The 21,380-nt window shown below is 39.8% G+C and overlaps 1 protein-coding gene across 2 annotated transcripts; it reads right to left on the bottom strand.

Annotated features, from left to right (window-relative positions):
- Positions 1 to 736: 736 nt before the first annotated feature.
- On the bottom strand, positions 737 to 17,389 carry LOC141397582 (uncharacterized). 2 transcript variants are annotated; one of them, XM_073974030.1, is made up of 8 exons: positions 17,168 to 17,386; positions 11,025 to 11,072; positions 10,386 to 10,952; positions 1,945 to 1,995; positions 1,618 to 1,878; positions 1,356 to 1,559; positions 1,088 to 1,291; positions 737 to 1,021 (listed from the first exon to the last, which is right to left on the bottom strand). In XM_073974030.1, the coding sequence occupies exons 1-8, from the start codon at positions 17,243 to 17,245 to the stop codon at positions 821 to 823; spliced, it is 1,614 nt and encodes a 537-aa protein (XP_073830131.1). In that variant the 5' UTR covers positions 17,246 to 17,386; the 3' UTR covers positions 737 to 820. The 2 variants fall into 2 exon arrangements, with proteins under 2 accessions (XP_073830131.1, XP_073830132.1); XM_073974031.1 differs by lacking the exon at positions 11,025 to 11,072 and having other exon boundaries at positions 17,168 to 17,389.
- Positions 17,390 to 21,380: the final 3,991 nt, after the last annotated feature.

Raw genomic sequence — 21,380 nt, 5'->3', positions numbered from 1 at the left:
GCGGTTTTGCAGTTTCAAAAGAAAACTCGAAAATCGATGAATAGTCGATTATAATAGATTTTCTTCACTTTTATTGAACAAGTTTGTTATCGAACAGCATTTTGTAAAAGTTTGTACAAATTTGTACAAACTTTTGAGTTATAGTATAGACCTATAATCGCCAGACCGAAAATCGCATTTTCAGTTTAGACCAAAATCGAAAAGTCGAAAAATCGATTATTGCTTTCCATTACCTATCCCTAGGATGGTGCAGCCGTCTAAATTCCTATAGGACAAACATCGATGACACCGTGCAAAACATCTGACCAGTTGCAGCGCAGACCCGCACTACACACTGCACCTTTTCAACTGCCCTGTGGCAGCTACATTTCTAGAACCTAAGATAGGACCAGAGTGAGATTAAGCAGAAAAACGAGCTTACAAACATATCATATACTTTTACAACAACAACAAAATTATACCAGTTTCGCGACAATCCAATACAAGTACCCCGCATCTTACAAATACATACATATGTTTCCGCAACATCCCCGAAGGGTCAAGGGAGAGTGCACGCCGATTCATATTGGCTCAATAGTATGGGACCTACATTTGGCGATTAGAGGGGATTTACCAGCACCGAAAATTCGAATGTTCTGGTTGGGATTGAACCGCAGACGTTCTGAATGTAAGGCTGGCGTGATTACCACTCCCTAGCGTTGCCCTGTCTGTCCGTCAAGTCTGTATTTCTTCAAAATTCCTTGAAAATATTTTATTAAAAATTTTTTTTTAATAACAACAACAAAAAAAAGTAAAATATTTTTCCGCTTAAGATTATAACTTAGAAATCAGTATTTATTTCAACGCCAACATGGGCGTTTGGATTTTCATTGGCATTTGGACCACCAATTTGTTTCGACACACCACCTGTCACATCGATTTTAGTATTGCCACTGGCACTTTGCCAGACATTCTGACGGCCATCAATGCTGACTTGAGCCCCCTGGCCAGGAGAACCATTTATACCAGCGGTTATTTGGGTCTAAAGGACAAAAAAAATATTTTTGTAAATTAAAAACTTTTGAATTGTTCATTTAATAACCTTTACCTTGGGATTTTGATAGGTATATTGAGCCCCCATATTGACTTGTGTTTTTTCATTACCCAGAGGACCTCCTAGATGTTTTGATGCCTCAGCATTAACATCGAAGGAATGACGCTTGTTTGCACTTTCCCAAATATTTTGTTGGCCACTTAAACTAACATCGGCACCTTGACCCGGTTTTCCCTTAACGCCGGCCACAATTTGGGTCTATAGGATGGGAAAATATTGTTTAAGGTATTTGAAGTATTTAATTTATCAGAGAAGTATTTACCTTATCAGTATTAAAACTATATTGACCACCAAGCGTTAAATCTGTCTTGGTATTGCCCAAGGGCCCACCCAAATGTTTCGAAGCATCTGCACTCACATCCAGCGAATGTTTTTGATTTGCACTTTGCCAAATATTTTGATTTGCCTGGACGTTGAGATCAACACCTTGATGGGGTTTACCATTGGCCGTAGCGGTTATTTGTGTCTAAGAAATGGAAATAAATGATAAAAATGCAAAAAAAAAGTGTTTCCCCTGCACCCACCTTATCCGTTTTATAAGAGTATTGCCCTCCAAGAGTTACATCCGTTTTCGTATTACCCTTGGTTCCACCTATTGGTTTATTCACATTAACTGTAGCATCTAACGAATGTTGTTTATTTTTACTCTCCCATATATTCTGCTTGGCGTCGATACTCAACTGGCCTTGCTTGTTGGGTGCTAAGTTTTGATTGATTTTTATGGTTCCACTATGTTTGGGATCAACTTTAGTTGGTGCAACTGCAACTGAGGGTTTTGATGGGGTCTAGGTAATAGGAAAAAAATATATTATTTTTATAATTCGAAGTGGCATTTGGTTCTGAGGGCATACCTTATTAATAACATTTGGTTTGGGTGGATTTACAGCGGGTTTGACAGGTGTCTAGAAATATAAAATAAATTTTGAATTACTTACTTTTAAAACATGAGGAATTTGTTAATATTTTTATATGAATCATTTATCTGTAATCACTCATACGTAATGCTTTCATACAAATGATCCGGTTCATTGAACTAAATTGTCAACTAGTTACTTCAAAAGAACAAGATTTTAACAACTCTAATTCGTGAATAACATGCTGAACTAGCTCGTTGTTGTTGTATCAACTAGGTATAGGTAAGTCGACTTTCGATTAATCGACTTTTTGCGGTCAATAGGCCTGTTCGATAACTTCGCAAGTAGAAAGTACTGTAAGTTATTGCAACTACTTCTCATTTCTCTTTTACGAACAAGTTTTTGGGTTATCGAACAGACCTAATAGTTTAAAAATCGTAGTCGACTTTTGTCTGCAGTGAAAATCGCATAATCGATTATCTTGTGATCGATTTTCGAGTTTGCCCACAGATTTTTGACTTGGCGTTTTTACAGGTTTGGCGGTTATGAAAAAGTCGAAAGTCGAGTTTAAGATAACTGAAATAATCGCCAGACCGAAAAATCTCATTTTTAGTTTTAGACCAAAATCGAAAAATCGATTATTGCTTTCCATTGCCTATCCCTAGTATCAACGCAAGTATGTATGTTCGATCATGTATTATTTCAGTTATCAGGTTCTAGTTCCTTTGTATATAGACTCAAATAACACTGTGAACCAAAATTTTGGGGGGTGGAAAATTCCTTTTGGGGATGAAAGCTCTTGGTGAGTATATGCAGAACCCAGAAGGACAGATCCGCCGTGAGTCGAACTTTTGAGATATGGCGTGATGAATATTTTGCTGGAGACCCTATAAGACCTCAGATATTAGCGTTATATCTTTGTCCGCTGTTGTGTTAGCTTATTTTTGAGATCACACTTCTTCAGCCAAATCAAATGAGGATTATTTTCGTAGAGCATTTCGACCTTCTATCTCGCTTCCTTCAATGTCCTTTTCGTCCTTTATTTTAAGAGCCGCTATAAAAGTACCACAAGATGACGTTTTTCAGCTTCGAAATGTTCTGCAAAAATGTCGGCCAGAAAATTTTAGGTACGGCTCTCATTGACAACAAATCCATTTTGTCGCGTTTTCATAGTAATTTTTTACATTTACCCCTGTTTGCTCAGAAAAAACTGTGTTTTGTGTTTTTGTATGTTCTGTAACGAATATACAAAAAACAAAATATAGTATTTTTCTGAACAAAAACAGGGTAAATGCCCAAAACAACCACGAAAACGCGACAAAATGGATTTGTTGTCAATAAGAGCCGTACCTAAAATTTTCTGGCCGACATTTTTGCAGAATATTTCGAAGCTGAAAAACGTCATCTTGTGGTACTTTTATAGCGGCTCTTAAAATAAAGGACGAAAAGGACATTGAAGGAAGCGAGATAGAAGGTCGAAATGCTCTACGAAAATAATCCTCATTTGATTTGGCTGAAGAAGTGTGATCTCAGAAATAAGCTAAAACAACAGCGGACAAAGATATAACGCTAATATCTGAGGTCTTATAGGGTCTCCAGCAAAATATTCATCACGCCATATATCAAAAGTTCGACTCACGGCGGATCTGTCCTTCTGGGTTCTGTATATACTCACCAAGAGCTTTCATCCCCAAAAGGAATTTTCCACCCCCCAGACTTTGAGCTCCATTTTGTTGCACAGTGTAATCTGCAACTTGTACTGGTTGCGTCCATAAAGAATCAGGAGACAGGTGAGTGGGGTTAGCTGGGCATATAAACAAATTCAGTGTGTCGTGCGGTCCCAATCCACATGCAGGGCATGTGTTGGGTATCGTGCCATCAATTCGGGCCCAATATGAATTGAGGCGGATCTTAACTGGGCTAAAAGTACTCGTGCTTGCCTTGGCAGCTGGCCCTCTTCTGCTGCAATGAATGTGGGATGGTCTCCGAGCACGACATTCACACTGTATCTCTGTACTGCCTGCGCGACTGCAATATTATCCAAGACTGACTGATAGGCCCGTTGGTCTAGAGCAGCGTGAGGCATTGTGAGTTTCGTGAGCGTAAATTTACTCTCGCTCACCACCAGTTAAAGTCTACACAAGTTGTGAGCGATAGTAAATTTACGCTCACGAAACTCACAATGCCTCACATTGGTCTAGAGGTTCCTGTTTATACCTTTGGAACTCTCTCTGTCTCTCTAGATCATGAAGATCTCTCCTGACGTGCCTAGGTGGGGGAAGCCTATCCATTAAATCGTGACAGGGATGTTCACTGCGACTACACCCACTTAGGTACTGCATCGACAACATCCTGTCGTGTTGATGCACCGGTAAAACCTTCGTCTCATCATGAGGATGGTCCACTGGTGTCATGAGGAAGCACCCTGTTGCAGGCAGGTTTGAATATTCTTCCACTGCGTACCGCTAACATTTGCATACAACAGTGGCGCAGTATAGCTTAACACAGACCGGTATATTGCTTTGTAAAAGGTTAAACAAGGAGGGCCTTGTTCCTACTCCTCATATTATCTCAAATAGCTGTGGCTGGCGCGGACGTCTTAAACGTGCATGAGAAAGCACCCTGTTGCAGTTCTCAGGGCAACATTCAGGCAGGTTTGAATATTCTTCCACTGCGTACAGCTAACATTTGCATACAACAGTGGCGCCGCATAGCTTAAAACGGACCGGTATATTGCTTTGTAAAAGGTTAAACAAGGAGGGCCTTGTTCCTACTCCTCATATTATCTGAAATAGCTGTGGCTGGCGCGGACGTCTTAAACATGCTATCGAACGTTACACCCAATATTTTGGGGTAGTTAGTGGTCGTAATCACCATCGACCATTATGTTCAGTGAGGCCTTATTTCAGCCATCCAAGTGATGAACAGTGTGGCAGTGGATTCAGCGGCTGATATTTTCATATTCCTCAGATGGAAAAACTGTACTTTGTTAGCTATGTATGTAGACATTTAACCTATCACTATATCGTACAATCACCCGCATACGTTACTATTTCTATGCCGGCAGGGGTGGGTGTGGAATTTCAGAAAGGTGGAGGCTAACGCCAACGCCTTGGATTATTTCGCGTTTCGGAAGACTTCTGCAACATCGCCATCCTCGGCAGGGAGGGTTCTTTTTATACGCCGCACTCCTCTTCGCAATATTTCTTCCGCGGTGCTTGTTACAATAACACGCGCATCTCTTTGGATCAGTTACTGTCACGCGTTTGAAAGTAACAGCCGTACTATCATCATTTTGCCTGTCTGATTTCGGATATTCGACCAATAGGTTTTTAGCGAGCGGTTGTTACAGTTATGATGTCTCCCAGCTATCCGAGGATCTAAGGAAATGAACAGCTCTCTGAAGCGGTTATTGGTAAATTCTCTGAACCCTTGCCAATCAACTTTCCCATGGTTCAGAAAAGTACGGCGTTCAGAAGTTATGAAGTTGGGTGGTCTATTTACGGAGAAGATGATGGGTAGGTGGTCTGAGCCAAGGAAAATGGCGAATTTCCAGGTTACGTCATTTATCAGACCTGGTGCCACAATGGTGATATCTGGCGAGTTGTGGCAATCTCCTCTTATCCTCTTCAATCACCGTGTAATACGTGGAGCTATCAATTTGCTCCGCCAGCACTGTACCCCTCTGGTCATTATTTAGGACGAAATACCAAAGCTCATTATGGGCATAGAAGTTCCTAGCACCAGGCTGTTATTGCCCTCTAAAAACGAATTAATATCTGGCATATAACACAGGGCACAGCAATTCATCAGCAGTATGTACGCATTAGGCAACTCTTCCTCGACAGTAACACACTTTTCTGCATGTACGGGTCACTAGAACAAAGCTGAAGCGAGATAGGTCTGTACTAGACAGTCTGGTGTATTAGGAAGGCAAGTCCTCCTCCTCCACTTCTTGTGCGTTACTTTCGCAGAACGATTTAACCGTAGCAACGGTGGATGTTAGCTTTATTTCCTAGATCGCGGAGACCATGATGTTTTCCCGACTCATAAAGTCTACAATTTCGCTGAACTTATTGCGGAGATCGTTGCAATAGAATTGCAGAAATAATGCATTTCCGGGTCGCTGAACAGCAACTTGTGGTGTTAGATGCTGCCTTTGTTGTTGTGGGAAACATACTGACAGATGTTCTGGAGCAGATAGCAGCAACATACATATCGCAGTAATCTTGAGTGCGACTAATGCCAGGGCACCCTCGGAATGCTCCCATGCCCTATATCCATTACATCTCTCCATTCTTGACATGTGGTGCATGCGAATTTGGCAAAGGAATATATCCATACTGTCCCGGGGTTCATCTCTATCCCGGCACGAACCAAAGGAGCTCGGAGCAGGTATCCCGGGATAAATTTCCACTCCCAAGGTAAAAACTACACGAACACAAACACAAAATTGAACTATTGAATTGAACTGAAATAGATTGGTAATCGTTTGTTCTTTAATCGTTCCTTCGTTGACGGTTCTCTTATCTTTCGGTCGGTGCTCAGTAAACTATAATGAACTATACGCTTCAATGAATCATTCAATTAAACTAGTCACGGTGTGCCTTAACCAAATTTAAAGGGAAGGTGCTTACACCTGGGAAGTTTTTGCAGATTCTGAAACTACAATGCTCATAGATGAGAAATATCAAGAAACAAAAAAATTGCCGGAGGGATTTTCAAATAAATTGCGATTTAAGTTCACATTTGTAGGGGTTCTTTAGGTTTTCACGATTTTGGTTAGAAACCGCGAGTCCTATGTAAATGGGCCTAAAGAGAATGTCGTAGCTGTGAAAATTCTCCACAAGATTGACTATTATGATAGTTTCGTAGGTTTTACCGTTTTTGAGATATATAAGTTCAAATTAAGACAATGTATTGACTGTATCGCCTCCTTATAAAACAATATCATGCTCAGTGCGCCTTAACCAACCAACCAACCGCTTACACATGGGAAGATTTCGCGGATTTTGAAACAGCAATGTTCATAGATAAGAAAAATAAAAAAACAGAAAATATCGCCGGAGGGATTTTCAAATAAATCGCGATCAAAATTCACAATTTTAGGGTTTTTTAGGTTTTCACGATTTTGCTTCGAAACCGCAAGTCGTATCGAAATGAGTCTAAAGGAAAATGAAAATTCTCTATAAGACTAACCTTTAGGTTTTTTCGTAGTTTTTACCATTTTTGAGATATAGAGGTTCAGTTCAAATTTTTAGGTTTTTATCTTAAGTTTTTAAAATTTTGCATGGAAACCGCAAGTCATATCAAAATGGAAAAAGAAAGAAAATGTTGAAGCTGTGAACATTGTATGATTTATTATACCCTACACCACTATGTGGGGAGGGTATTATAAGTTGGTTTTGGCCAAAAAGTTTGTAACGCATCGAAATAATGGCCGTAGACCCATACTTATATATACCAAAATGAATGTCTCGACGAGCTGAGTCGATCTGGTTATGTGTGTCCGTCCGTCAGTCCGTCCGTCCGTCCGTCTGTCCATCTAAACCTTGTAATCACGCTACAGGTCGCAATTTTGATCGGATCGTCACGAAATTTTGGATGTTGATGGGGGTCCCGGAGGGGAAGAAGCCTATTGATTTTGGTGATGGTCGGATAATATTTAGGGGTCGGAAAGGGCAAAAAACTTAGGTGGATAAAAAGACAACGTTTTTTTCCAAAACGAATATCTCAGCTTCTACATGGGGTATACCAAAAGCAAAACCTGACAATGAAAGTAAAAAATATCACCTTTCTACTGATGTAAAGTAGGTGCTCGTAGGTGATCAAACAACGAAGATATCACAATAGTAGCAAATAAAACCCCAATTTTCATTTTTGCGATTTTAATTATATTGACGAATATCACAGCTTTGGTTGGAAACTTTCCAAAAGCAAAGCCTGACTATGAAAGTAGAAGATCCCGTCTTTACAATGACGTAAACTAGGTCGGCGTAGGTAACCAAATAACGGAGATATCGCAATAGTCGGTAATACATCCCATTTATCCATTTTTTGGAAATCACGCTACAGGTCCCAATTTTGATCGAATCGTCACGAAGTTTTGAGGGTTAATGGGGGTCTCACAGAGGAAGAAGCCTATTGATTTTGGCGATGGTCGGATAATATTTAGGGGTCGGAATGGGCAAAAAACTTATTTGGAGAAAAGTCAACATTTTATTTCAAAGCCAATATCTCTGTTTCTTTAAGAGGTACATCAAAAGCAAAACCTGGCAAGGAAAGTAGAAAATATCACCTTTACAACGGTGTAAAGTAGGTTGTCGTAGGTGGTAAAATAGCAGAGATATGGCAATAGCCGATAATGCATCCCATTTTCCGATTTTTTTCTAATCACGCCACAGGTCGCAATTTTGATCGGATCGTCACGAAGTTTTGGAGGTTAATGGGGGTCCCACAGAGGAAGAAGCCTACTGATTTTAATGATGGTCGGATAATATTAAGGGGTCGGAATGGGCAAAAACTTATTTGGAGAATGGTCAACGTTTTATTTCAAAGCGAATATCTCTGTTTATTTAAGAGGTGTATCAAAAGCAAAACCTGGCAAGGAAAGTAGAAAATATCACCTTTACAATGATGTAAAGCAGGTTGTCGTAGCTGCTCAAACAACAGAGATATCGCAATAGTCGTTAATGCATCCCATTTTCCGATTTTTTGTAACCACGCTACTGGTCGCAATTTTGATCGGATCGTCACGAAGTTTTTGGAATTTTATGCGGGTCCCACAGAGGAAGAAGCCTATTTATTTTGGTGATGGTCGGATAATATTCAGGAGTCGGAATAAGCAAAAAGCTTATGTGGAGAAAAGTCAACGTTTTTTTTCTTATGCGAATATTTCCGCTTCTAGTAGGAGTATTCCAAAAGGAAATCCCGCCAATGGAAGAAGAAAAGATGTCCTTTATATTGACGCAAAGTATGTTGGCGTAAATGGGCAAACAACCGAGATATCGCAAAATATATTATAAAATATATTATATCCAATTTTTTCATTTTTTGTAATCACGCTACAGGTTGGAATTTTGATCGGATAGTCACGAATTTTTGGAGGTTGATGGGGGCCCCACAGAGGAAGATGCCTATTGATTTTGGTGATAGTCGGATAATATTTAGGGATCGGAATGGGGAAAAACTCATGTGGAGACAAATTCAAAATTTTATTCTTTGTGAATATATCGATTTCTAGTAGGGTTATTTCAACGGCAAAGCCTGTCAATGGAAGAAGAAAATATTACCTGTACATTGGTGTAAAGTAGGTTGGCGAAGTGGTCAAACAAGGGATATACCACAATATTCGGTAATGCATACAATTCTTCCATTCTACAGGTCGAAATTTTGATCGGATGGTCACAAAATTTTGGTTGCTTATGTGGGTCCCAGAGAGAAAGAGGCATATTTTTTTGATTAAAAACCAAAATATGTTTGGTGGTAGTCGGATTATGTTCCCTAAAATAAATGTTTACCAGTGAAAAGCTTATGCACAGGGGTAGTGGTGTAGGGTATCACATGGTCGGCCCCGTCCCGACTATAGCCTTTGCTCACTTGTTTTTTCCTAGGTTGTACCATTTTCAAGATATATAAGTTTAATTTGGGAATTTGAAGTAATGACATTGTTTTATAAGGAGGCAATACAGTCAGTGCATTGTCTCAATTTTAACTTCTATATCTCAAAAACGGTAAAACCTACGAAACGATCATAATAGTCAATCTTGTGGAGAATTTTCGATCATCGATCCGTAAAAGCACAGCATGACGACAGCGCTGCACGCCATCTCCACACATATTAGTCGAGGACTCAACCAGAGCAAGCCGTGCGATAGGACAGTGAAGACGTGCGATAAGAAGTCTTCTTTAGTAGAGTTTTCTTGTAGAGAATTTTCACAGCTATAACATTTTCTTTAGGCCCATTTACATAGGACTCGCGGTTTCGCAGCAAAAACGTGAAAACTTAAAGAATCCCTAAGAATGTGAACTTAAATCGCGATTTATTTGAAAATCCCTCCGGCGATTTTTTTGTTTCTTGATATTTCTCTTCTATGAGCATTGTAGTTTCAGAATCTGCAAAAACTTCCGAGGTGTAAGCACCTTCCATTTAAAATTAGTTAAGGCGCACCGCGTAGTTCTTCGTGAGCTATACAACTATAGTTCAAAGTTGCGTATAATATACATATACTTAAGTTTAGGCAACATTCTTTATAATCCACCTCTAAGTCCCAATCCACACTAGAGTGATTTCAACGAAATAATTTCATGAAATTAGGCTTCTTAGATCGAGTTACACTACAGGAATTTCATAAAATTACTTTTGTATGGAACTCGACCTTGTGGACCGGAACCAAGAAAGATTTTTAAAATACGGATAAGAAGCATGTAATATCTACCTTTACTACAGGTTTCACAATTGGTTTTGGAACTGGTTTGACAACTGGGTTAGGGGCGGGTTTTGGTGCAGGATTCACAACTGGTTTCGGGACAGGCTTTGGTGCTGGTTTCACAACTGGTTTCGGGGCAGGCTTCACAACTGGTTTCGGAGCGGTTTTCACAACTGGTTTCGGGGCAGGTTTCATAACTGATTTCGGGGCAGGTTTCATAACTGGTTTCGGAGCGGATTTTGGTGCAGGTTTCACAACTGGTTTCGCAGGCGCAGGTTTTGGTGCCGGTTTCATAACTGGTTTTGGAGCGAGTTTTGGTGCAGGTTTCACAACTGGTTTCGGGGCAGGTCTTACCAAAGGTTTCGGAGCAGATTTTACTATATGCTTCGGAGCCGGCCTTGCAACTGGCTTCGGAGCAGGTTTTATCACTGGTCGCGGAGCGGGTCTTGCCACAGGTTTCGGTGCAGCTCTTACAACTGGCCGAGATGGTGTTCGCATAACCGGACGAGATGGTGCCTTCATTACTGGACGAGATGGCGCTCTCATTGCTGGACGAGATGGAGCTTTAAAACTGGTCTGAAAAATATTATAAGAAATAAATGTAAATCTGAGGCAAACAAAGTTTAAAATTGCTGCAAAATACTTTACCATATGGACAGATCGCATTGACGATCGAGATGGTGACCTCATACTTGACTGAAAAAACCGGAAACAAAAAGTGAACGATTCTTTTAGATTACTTTAAACTAACGATCTTATAACCTTTAACATGGGAAATGTGACAACTTCGATAACAAAATTTCGATAATTAGATATAATTTATTATTTATCGAAGGCTTGGGTATATGCACAGTACATAATCCAAAAATACTGCGGGGTAGTCTTCGACAACTTTCGGTTCTATCATCAAAACCGTTCAATACAGACATTATTCGAAGGCATAAACGGCTATAAAATCAATAAAGTCATAAATAAATCAACATCCTTCTGCGAATTTGGAGGGTAAGAGGCTGCTCCTCAGGCAAACAAGTTCCATTTTGGTCCGGATATAGTAATGCTGGAAGTAGGCTCTGAAAGAGCCTTGGTGTTAGCCTCGGTCTACATACCGTATGAGGTACCTGACCCACCGAGTCGATTGGGGCTTAAGCTGGTGGATGATAACTCGGGCACTTGCAACATAATAATGGGCCTTGATGCAAATGCCCACCACTTCCACTGGGGCAGCTGCGACACCAATACGAGAGGTGAGTCCATATTCGATTTCATTTTAAATAATAACCTACGAGTATGTAATAGGGGAAACACGGCCACCTTCCAGAATAGGGTAAGGGAGGAGGTAATAGACCTCACTCTTACAAATATGGAGGATGCTTCCATAACAGACTGGAGGGTATCGAAGGAATGCTCCTTTTCGGACCATAGGACAATACACTTTCGAGTCCCGTGTGGAAGTAAAAGGCAACCACCTCATAGGCATCCCAGGAGAACCAATTGGGAGAAATTCAACTGTTTGGCTTCTTCAAGACTGTGTGAAATTCCAGAACTTCCCACAGAGAGGGAAGTTGACAAACGGGTTGAGGACCTCACAAAGATTCTGCGGGATTGCTATGAACAGTCTTGCCCATTATCTTATCCAGGCAGGAGAACACAGCCAGTTTGGTGGAATAAAGATATGGCTAACCTCAGGAAGGCTAGCAGGAGGCCATATAACAAAGCGAACAGGACCAAACTTAAAACGGATTGGGACCAGTATAGAAATAGTTTCAATAAGTACAAAAGCGAGGTCAGGAAAGCCAAGAGGAGTTCCTGGATAAACTATAGTGAGGTGATAGAGGGAGTGAACTCAGCGACTAGATTTCGCAAGGTGATCTTAAACGACTCTAAGCCTATTGGGAGACTCTAGACCTGCTGGCAGAGACCCACTTTCCGGGATGCAAGGACGCTGATTCTGGATACGAACAGAACCTATACCCCTGACGAGGGGGTCTTTCTTGGGCGATCGGCACTTTTCGGCCCTACAAATCTCCTGGTCATTCCGGCGATGATTCCGAACTCACCGCCGGTTCTGATCACTGTACTGCCAGTATTGGCAAGACAATATCAAAAATACAAACCTTTTTCACAAATACATTTATAAATTTTTAAATATGTATAGAGAAAAGTATGAATGTATTGGTGAAAATGGTTTGTAACTTTGCTATTGTCTTGCCAACAGAGTACGTAAAAATACTTTAAATAAAATTTCCAATCGTTTCGTTTCGTATTTTCCATAGGAACAATACAAAACGAAACATAACCCTCGTTGGCCGAGCTCGCTGTTTAGTTTCGTTTTGTTTACATTCGTGAGTACGAACAAAACGAAAAGTACTCAACTCCACAACAACAGATAGAAAACTAAATAGTACTTAACACATGTGAATAAATCAAAAACGTTTGGTGGTTGATAAAATTCACTGTGGTATGCTGATGCTAACTTATAGGGTTGTTAAGCAATCACATGTGTGTGTGTGTGTCTGAGTGTGTCATTGACCATAACGCACGGCAAACGTTTCCCAAAAATACTTGTCGTTTCGGTGGTGAATGAAACAACTAGGCAAAGCATAGCCGAAGTTACATTTCACCAATCGTACGGTTTCCATCTTTTTACGTTGAAAAGTTTGTGTTTTTGTTTTGGTTGTGGGAATGAAACGATTCAGAGAAGCTGAAAAGTTTGTGGCTTTGTGTGATTGGTACGGGAATCGTTTTGTTTCTTTCCGTTCATTGCTTGCCAATACTGTCTGTGTGTAAACGCCTAGTTATATAAATCATGACCTTATAAGCAACTCACAGCACGCTTACATGAAAGGGAAATCTACAGCTTATATGAAATGGAAATCGCACATACCGGCACTGTGGAAAGAAGTAACAGTGACTTATACTCCCAAGGCTGGGAAGCCAATCTTATATGAAAGGGAAATCTACAGAAACAGCGCTACATGAGGTAGTTTGTTATATAGAGAAGAACATGGATAACACGAATCACACATTGGCCGCTTTTCTAGACATAGAAGGAGCGTTTAATAATGTGAAACTTGAATCCATTCATTCTTCTCTAGAGATATTGAGTGTCCCCTCTATCCTAATCAACTGGATTGATAGAATGCTGGAGAGAGTTCCGTAAGGATGTCAGTCACTAGGGGCACCCCACAGGGTGGAGTTTTATCTCCTCTACTGTGGCTCCTAGTGGTGAACGGGATACTCAAGGAATTTGACGGATTAGGAACTAAAGTATGTAGTAGCATACGCTGACGACGTTGTCATTTTAATTATTGGAAAATTCTTGTCGACGCTGTCTGAACCGATACAGAGTGCGCTGGTAAAGCTCTCTTGCTGAGCTCGCCACAATGGCCTTGGGGTGAACCCTGCAAAGACGGAGCTGGTACTATTCCCTAGAAAAACAATATTGCTGAATTTTTGTCACCAATGCTGGATTGAGTGCGGTTGGATCTCTCTACGGAGGCGAAATACCTGGGAGTGGTCCTCGACCATCGGCTAAGATGGAAAAGGAACACGGAGGAGCGCACCGAGGGGAGCCTTAGACCGCATGTAATACACTGGTTGTATAGGACAGTGGTCTATCCCATTTTAACCTATGGTTGTCTCGTCTGTTGGCCAATCTGTCCAAACTAGCTACTGTGCAACGAGCTGCTTCAATTCTCATTACTGGAGCAGCAAAAAGCAACCCTCAGACAGCACTGAATGCCATACTGAACGTCCAGCGCTTGGATATTATGGTACAGTATCGTCCATAACGGTCTGCCTTGAGACTTAAGGAGCTAAATCTGTGGCGTTGTTCACATCTTGGACATGCTAGTGTTCTACAGCGGATAGACAATCAAATTGGACTAAGAGACAGGGGAGATGAGACTGACTATATCTCACCATGCCTGGACTTTGACGTAGCAGAAGTAATAATCCCCGATAGGAGTGAATGGGAACAAGGCAGACCACTTACCGATAGCCTATAAATCTTCACCGATGGGTCAAAGTTGGAAGAATGCACGGGATCTGGGGTGTTTTGTGAAGAATTAAACATCAGGAACTCGTATAAGCTTAATGACAATTGTAGTGTTTTTCAGGCAGAAGTCTTTGCGGTTTGGAAAGCCTTGGAGTTCCTAGTGGGAATGACGGACCTTGTACATAAGATAGTCACTGTTTACGTGCACAGCCAGGCTGATCTAAAAGCGTTAAGATCATACACTATTAAATCTAGGACAGTTCAAATTTGCAGGTCTATCCTAAAAACATGAAACATAGTTGTTAAGTTTTGCTGGGTTCCAGGGCATTGCAATGTTGAGGGAAATGAGATAGTTGATGAATTAGCAAGACGAGGCTCCCAATCCTCGGACCTCAAGGTCGATAATTGTGTCAAGCCACCGCTCTGCTTTTTCCTCGACAAGCTCAGTACGTTCTACGCAGAGAAACCCGTACAAGTTTGGCAAGACGTACCTGGTTGTAAGGTATCTAAGTCAATCTGGCCAACAATTTCAGGGCGTATAACTGCGTCCCTCCTCTCACGGTGCAAGTCAGAAATCAGAATCGCTATAGGGGTCATGACATGCAAGTGGGATGACAATAACATTGTGTATTGTAGGTTATGTGAGGATGAAGAGGAGACGGAGACAATCGAGGTGCATATATGATTGAATCCCTCACTTACTTTTCTTCCATCGACCCTACAACTAACATCGACCCTGCTAACAACAAGGCATTCTGCAGAAGCCTTAAGTGGCTATGAGACAGGTCAATATAGATTAAAAATAGTCTAGGAAATCTCTTCAATCAATCTATCATCTTATTACTTCCATCTCATATCTCTCTTCTATATCTACTCTCTTTCTACTTCTTCCCTGTCTCTCCACTTTCCATCCCCTCCACTTTTTCCTATCTAAATATAATCTACCTCCATCTCCATAGCGTCAACTGTAATGCAATAGCTCAGAAGTCATCATTCATCATCAGGATAACACCTCACTCAAATCCTTACCACATCTATAACCATATCTCCAACCTCATCCCATTTACAACCATCACCATCTACAATCATCACCATATCCACAAACATCTATCAACACCTCTATCGCATCATCATCACGATAACAACTCCATCACATCATCATCACATATATAACCGCATCTTTAACCATATCTGCAATCGCATACATAACCGCATCTACAACACATCCAATATACAACCATCACCATCTACACATCTAAAACCATCAAACTTCAATATATTCAGGATGATCACAATGGACCTTGAGGTCTGCGGGTGGAGTAGCTACCATTACAGCAGCTGCACATCCTAAACCTAACCTAGTAACGCCCTCAATTTATATAGAAAACTGTGTTGTACCTGTTATCCTATACCGTTGCCCACAATTCGCTTATACCGGCTCCAATGTTGCAACTTTTCACTTGTTCCGCTTATGCTCGCCGACCAGCCCGTTAACTTCCAGTGTCAGCGTCCTGACTCTGGGGTCATTGGGGTTGTCTCGGCGAAGCTCATCACGTTCATTTGCTAGTCCCGTCGCCTCTGCTGGGAAGTTTGGTCTTACTTCGGGTATTCGACCAGCAGGTACATGGCGAGCGGATGCGGCAGTGATGATGTCTCGGAACTTTCCGCTATAGTATAGTATTGGGTAGTTCTCTGAATCTGTGATTAGTGAACTCTCTGAAACTCGGCCAATCTACTTTCCCATGATTGATTAATGGATACAACTATGGGGATCCAAGGGAAATGACGGGTTGCCAGGTGACGTCATTTGTAAGACCAGGTGACACGATTGTTATGTCTGGCGAACTGTGACTCTCTCCTCCAATTCTGGTAGGGGCTTCCTCATTGACCGAACAAATCGTAGAACTGTCAATCTGCTCAGCCAGCGCTGTTTTGGTCACATGCGAAATACACGTTAATAAACAATGTTACGCTACACTGCTTCAGAACGCGGAATATTGGTGACTATTTATGATTTTTCATCAGACTTCTTTTTGTGGGTCTTTTTGACGTCGCGGGTTTATGTCAAAAAGCCTCAGACTCTTTCAGCTCTTAAAGACAACATCATATTCTCGACTTGATGTAAAAAAAATGAAAAGACCAAATAAAAATAATCCACAAGAAGAATCAAAGTTTTTCATTTTTTTTTTTTTAATTACAGCCAAAAACATCGGAAGTTTACTTTTGCGCCACCTTGTATAATTAGTCCCTTATATGTGTTATAAATATGAATCAATCTTTTTCTAAAATTATGCTTTTTCGTTATCGGAACAATATTCCGCCCATGGTACTGGCGTGGTATTTTTTCGGTTATAGCCCTAATGGAAACATGCCTACTTCCGATCTTATATTGATCGAGTGATTTCCTATATATTCTCTAATATTTACTACCATTTTACATAATCAAAAATATTATCATGACTCTTGTCGAACTTTGTCTTTTGTCAAAATTGCTATTACGGTCAGCAAACTAAAAAAATATTCCATGCAAATAATAAATATTATCACTACCATGGCAGAACTAACAGGTAGTGGTATCACACCAGCTGATCGAATATGAAAAGTCAAATCCCTTTATAAAACAAATATTTTTGTTGTAATTTCCCCAACAACATAAAGAAAGTTTTGACATAACATATTCAAAATTTTATGATGCCACTACCTGGGTAATTGTCCCATGATCACTACTTAAACTTCATTTAATATTAAAAATAATTATATATGTATGTATTGAGAAAATCAATATTATATTTACCCTTCCACCGGCACCACCTCTGCTAAAAGCGGCTGTCATAGCCAAGCAGCAGAATAATAAAATCAACGTTATTCTCATTGCACTTTATACACTTTTATATAGAACGCCGATAAAAAATTGCACAATAAAACAATATCCGATATCAATATATCCGTTTAAAGGGGGTAATTAAAATGACTGATGATTTATGACTAGAAATCTTTTATATACTCTGGCTATGTTAAACAAATTGTACAATAATTTCTTTATATATAAAAAGCTATGATTAAAATTGCGCCATTGTTCTATGCGTGCGGTAAAGTACCGTTTTTGTTGTATTATTTGCGGTAAAAGAAAAGGAATCCCACAATAAACAATAACCAAGACTTTTTTGTCTTAACACAAATGACTAAAATTACAGCTATGCTTATGCGAGACAATATTGGGTGACGTAGTGGATGATAGATGTCAAAGATGGACCAACTTTCATCTCAAGTGGATAAATGCCCAACTGTAATGTAAGCACATTTAAGTCCGCTTACTGCTAAAATTTGTAAGTGTTGGTTTATTAATAATAATACTTGTGGTTAATGAAGTCCAGAAACGGTTTCAATACGACGATCTGCCCTGTCTTCAGACGCATTACAGGTGACGCACTGTGTTGCGGCTGCCATGAAACTAGACTTGATATTAGCTGTAGATTTGTGGTTAGGCGAAGTCCACAGCATCTTGTCTTTATTTTGACCCAGGTGGTGTTAAGCATAACAGAAGTTCAAATTTAGTTCAGTTCAGATTCTCATTTCTCAACTTCGGTAAGATGTAATTGATGTAGAGAATCGGTGCACTTCAGGACTACTGCGATAGGAGTTATGTTGCTGTTTGCTGCGCCAGAGCATGTCTTCAACGTCGTCACTAGACTTTTTTAATTAATTAAATTAATCGACCTTACATGACCTAAGGAGTTTGTATTTGCAGATATGAAGTTTTTTTTTAAGCCTTTTTTATCAAGTCAACCTAGTGTCTTATCTAGAATCATTTCTCAATACCCAGCCAGGATTTTTTGAAAATTTTAATCAAATTCGAGTCTTTTTTGATCCGACTGCACGATTAAAAAGCTGGAATATGAGCTCATTTTCGGATCATAAATGACTCCTTTGTCGGGAGGAAAACGTAACCTCAGGCGACTCTTCTAAACAAATCACAAATAAGTCTTCCTCTGCATTAGTTTCGAGTCATTTTTGCCCATTTTCTGATGGTACATAAAGTCTTTTTCGAATCGTATTTCAATCATTTAGTGGTGATTTGTTGATTAATTTGGGACTCTTTATCGAGTCTTTTTGAGTCATGTATATAATCGTTTATGAGTCTTTAGGGAGTCATTTATGAGTCTTTTTATTAGACGAAATAAATTAAAAGAATTTTCTTTTTATTCTCTTTTGTTTCTTTTCTTTGTTTTATTGTCTTTTCTTTGTTAAGTTCTCTGTTATGTCTTTTAATTATCTTTTATGTTGCGCGGTGGTTAGTATACTGCTTCTTCATTTCACTTGGTCCCGGGCCACACTACAGTAATTTCACTGATATTTTGATATGAAATTATGCGTCTCTAGATCGACGTCCATAGTAGAGTAAAATCATAAAATTGCTGTAGTGGGGAATTCGATTTAAGAAAACCTAATTTCATGAAATTTTTTAATGAAATTCACGCTAGTGTGGATCGGGATTTGGCAAAACCTGAACATGTGTTGTGTTTTTTGATTAAGCATTTTTTAATCTTCATGAAGATCAAAATGTGACAATAAATAAGGAAAAAATAGTCATATTTTAAACGCCTCAATGATTTATTTGTGATTGCTACACATTTGTTGTTGTATTTTAAATTGAACTCTTTTTAATCATTACTGGGAGTCACTTTCGAGTCGCTTTCTGATCATACAAGCGACTTAATCAATTTTGGATCACCATAAGGACTCTAAAAAGACTCCGCAATGTGATTTTTGAAAAAACAATCTTCCAAATGCTAGCTGGGTGCTAGCTGGTTGGTTACATACACATGTACAATCGAAGGGGGTTTCCTTCATGAATTGTAATGCCTTCCAGTTCGAAAGTTCGATAGATTGGCATTGGCATAGAACGCTAAGACCTCGATAACATTGTCTGTTTGTTGGAGAGGACCCAGGTTCAAACCTCAGCCGGGGCTGTCGGGTTCTGCTGGGAATTTTTATTTATTGTTGTCTTATTAGGACGAAGGTCATTATTTATGAAAGTTGTTAATTAATTGAATTAATCAGTAGACTTTGTGACTTCAATCCCAAGGCAGCGATTTCTTTCGTACCGGATTGACCCAAAACCAAAAGTGTTTCGCCCAGCGGCTGCCAACCCAGCATTATATGCTGCTACAACCACAAGAACATCATGGTCGCCACGATCCTGGAAACAGAGCTCACCGTCACCTGTTGCTTGCAATGTTGCAGAGATTACAACGTTTTGCGAAAGGATTGTAGATGAGGCGGGGGAGAAAGACTTGCCTTGCTTTTACATCAGTCTATCCAGTACAGACATATCTCGCTTGAGTTTACCTCTACATTTTGTACAGTGAATGAAGACGCTCTCACGAAGATAAGAAGAGATTGCCACAGCTTGTGGACATCACCAATGCGGCACTCGGTCTGATAAATGATGTGTCCTGCAAACCGTTATTTGACCCCCGCACAGTGCGAAATATGAGCACTTATAGTAGTGGATAGTGTGGGGCTCAAATTGGGCCACATAGGCCCGCGGTTTCCCGTAGCGTTCACGTAACTCCGGCTGCCGTTTTTACGTTTTACATTCATTTTTCAATCAATTTCGCTGCAAATTGGTATATTCAGTTTTCAGCGGATAGAAAACTTAAGTACACAATATTTTCAATATAGGTATAGCGTTTAGGTATAGCCCCCATTGTACGGTACCGGTAGAGGGACACATTTTCCAATGTATTTGTATTTTTAACGTATATTGGTACTTTTACCACAGCATCCAAAAATGTTGCACTATATATAAATCACCAACATTTACGGGTCAAAACTATGAAAAATTGCGAAAGGATTCTTAATTTAACAGAAATCATCATTTGTTAGTATTAGTGAGTCAATTTCTTCAAAACACAGTCAACAATGGCGTTCATTGCCGCGTTTAACTTCAACTTTGGAAAATACAACTAAATGAAATTTCCGAAGTCATTTAAAAAAAAAAACTTGAATTTCTCCGAAGACTGCACGTTTCCGCAGCTGTTTTATGGCTTTGCGAACAGAGCAGACCCCAAGCTTTCAGATCATATATATCTTAACACGGAAATGTACTGAACTCTCTTTTGAAATATCCACGTAAAATAAAAAATTAATTTTGAAAACTTCAAAAAGCACTTCTTTCCTATTAAAATTGCATGAAAACAATAAGAGTTTTTTGCATTTTTTAAAAGTAAAATATCACAATTACTTAGTAAAATAAATCATGCATACTGACTTACCATTTGTCCGCACCACGCTATTTTTTTTAATGAACATAAATTATATTTCTTAAAAAAAAAGAAAAGATGAAACAAAAGTGCATTTTTAAGTCTTTTCGCGGAGTAAATCGCCAAACTGAGTATGGATCATTTGCAGTGGAGTAAAAATTTAATTAATGTTATATACTTCAAAATTCCTTAAAGTTCCACTAAACTTCCCATATTTCGCACTGTGCCCCGGATTTTGTAAAAGTTTGTAAAAATTTGTACAAACTTTTGGTTTATCGAACTGACCTAATGTATTGAAATTTATGCTCACTTACTCTCAGTAACCGCTCACTGCCGGTCGCTGGAGCAAATATTTGCCTAATGTGAACAGGCTAGTAGGAAAAAGTGGGTAACAGATCCGAAGATGTGCGTTATAGAGCACTCCGAGAGTGATAGGCCGAAGAGAGCTGTGTTACGCCCTATAAGAGCCCTCCCAGCCAAGGAAGTACTCAATAGTAATGCCTGAGCAACTGGATGAACCCGGAGTTGAGTATTTAACAAATGTCCTCAACCTATCCTTAGCCATCCATATTGTATCCGAAGCCTGAAAAGATGGCTACTGAAGTCATCCGATTTCCCTCATGCCGCCAGTAGCAACGATTCTAGACGCACTATTCCTCTCCATGATGAGAAACACAGCATCACACGCCATATTCACACATATCAGTTGCGGACTGAACCAGAAAAAAACCCTCAGAGTGA

The sequence above is a fragment of the Musca autumnalis genome, unplaced genomic scaffold (assembly GCF_047663935.1).
Source record: "Musca autumnalis isolate F117 unplaced genomic scaffold, ASM4766393v1 scaffold_3, whole genome shotgun sequence".
NCBI lineage: Eukaryota > Metazoa > Arthropoda > Insecta > Diptera > Muscidae > Musca > Musca autumnalis.
Note: the sequence above shows the minus strand (reverse complement) of the source record. Positions and strands in the feature narration are given on the sequence as shown.

Bases quoted from the DNA above. Each gene is read 5' to 3' on its own strand.
- LOC141397582 (XM_073974030.1), bottom strand. From the start codon at position 17,245: ATGAGAATAACGTTGATTTTATTATTCTGCTGCTTGGCTATGACAGCC. The intron at 1,996-10,385 runs GTAGATATTACA...TTATATTTCTAG, and splicing joins TTGTGAAACCTGTAGTAAAG to ACACCTGTCAAACCCGCTGT. The intron at 1,022-1,087 runs GTAAAGGTTATT...TTTGTCCTTTAG, and splicing joins ATACCTATCAAAATCCCAAG to ACCCAAATAACCGCTGGTAT.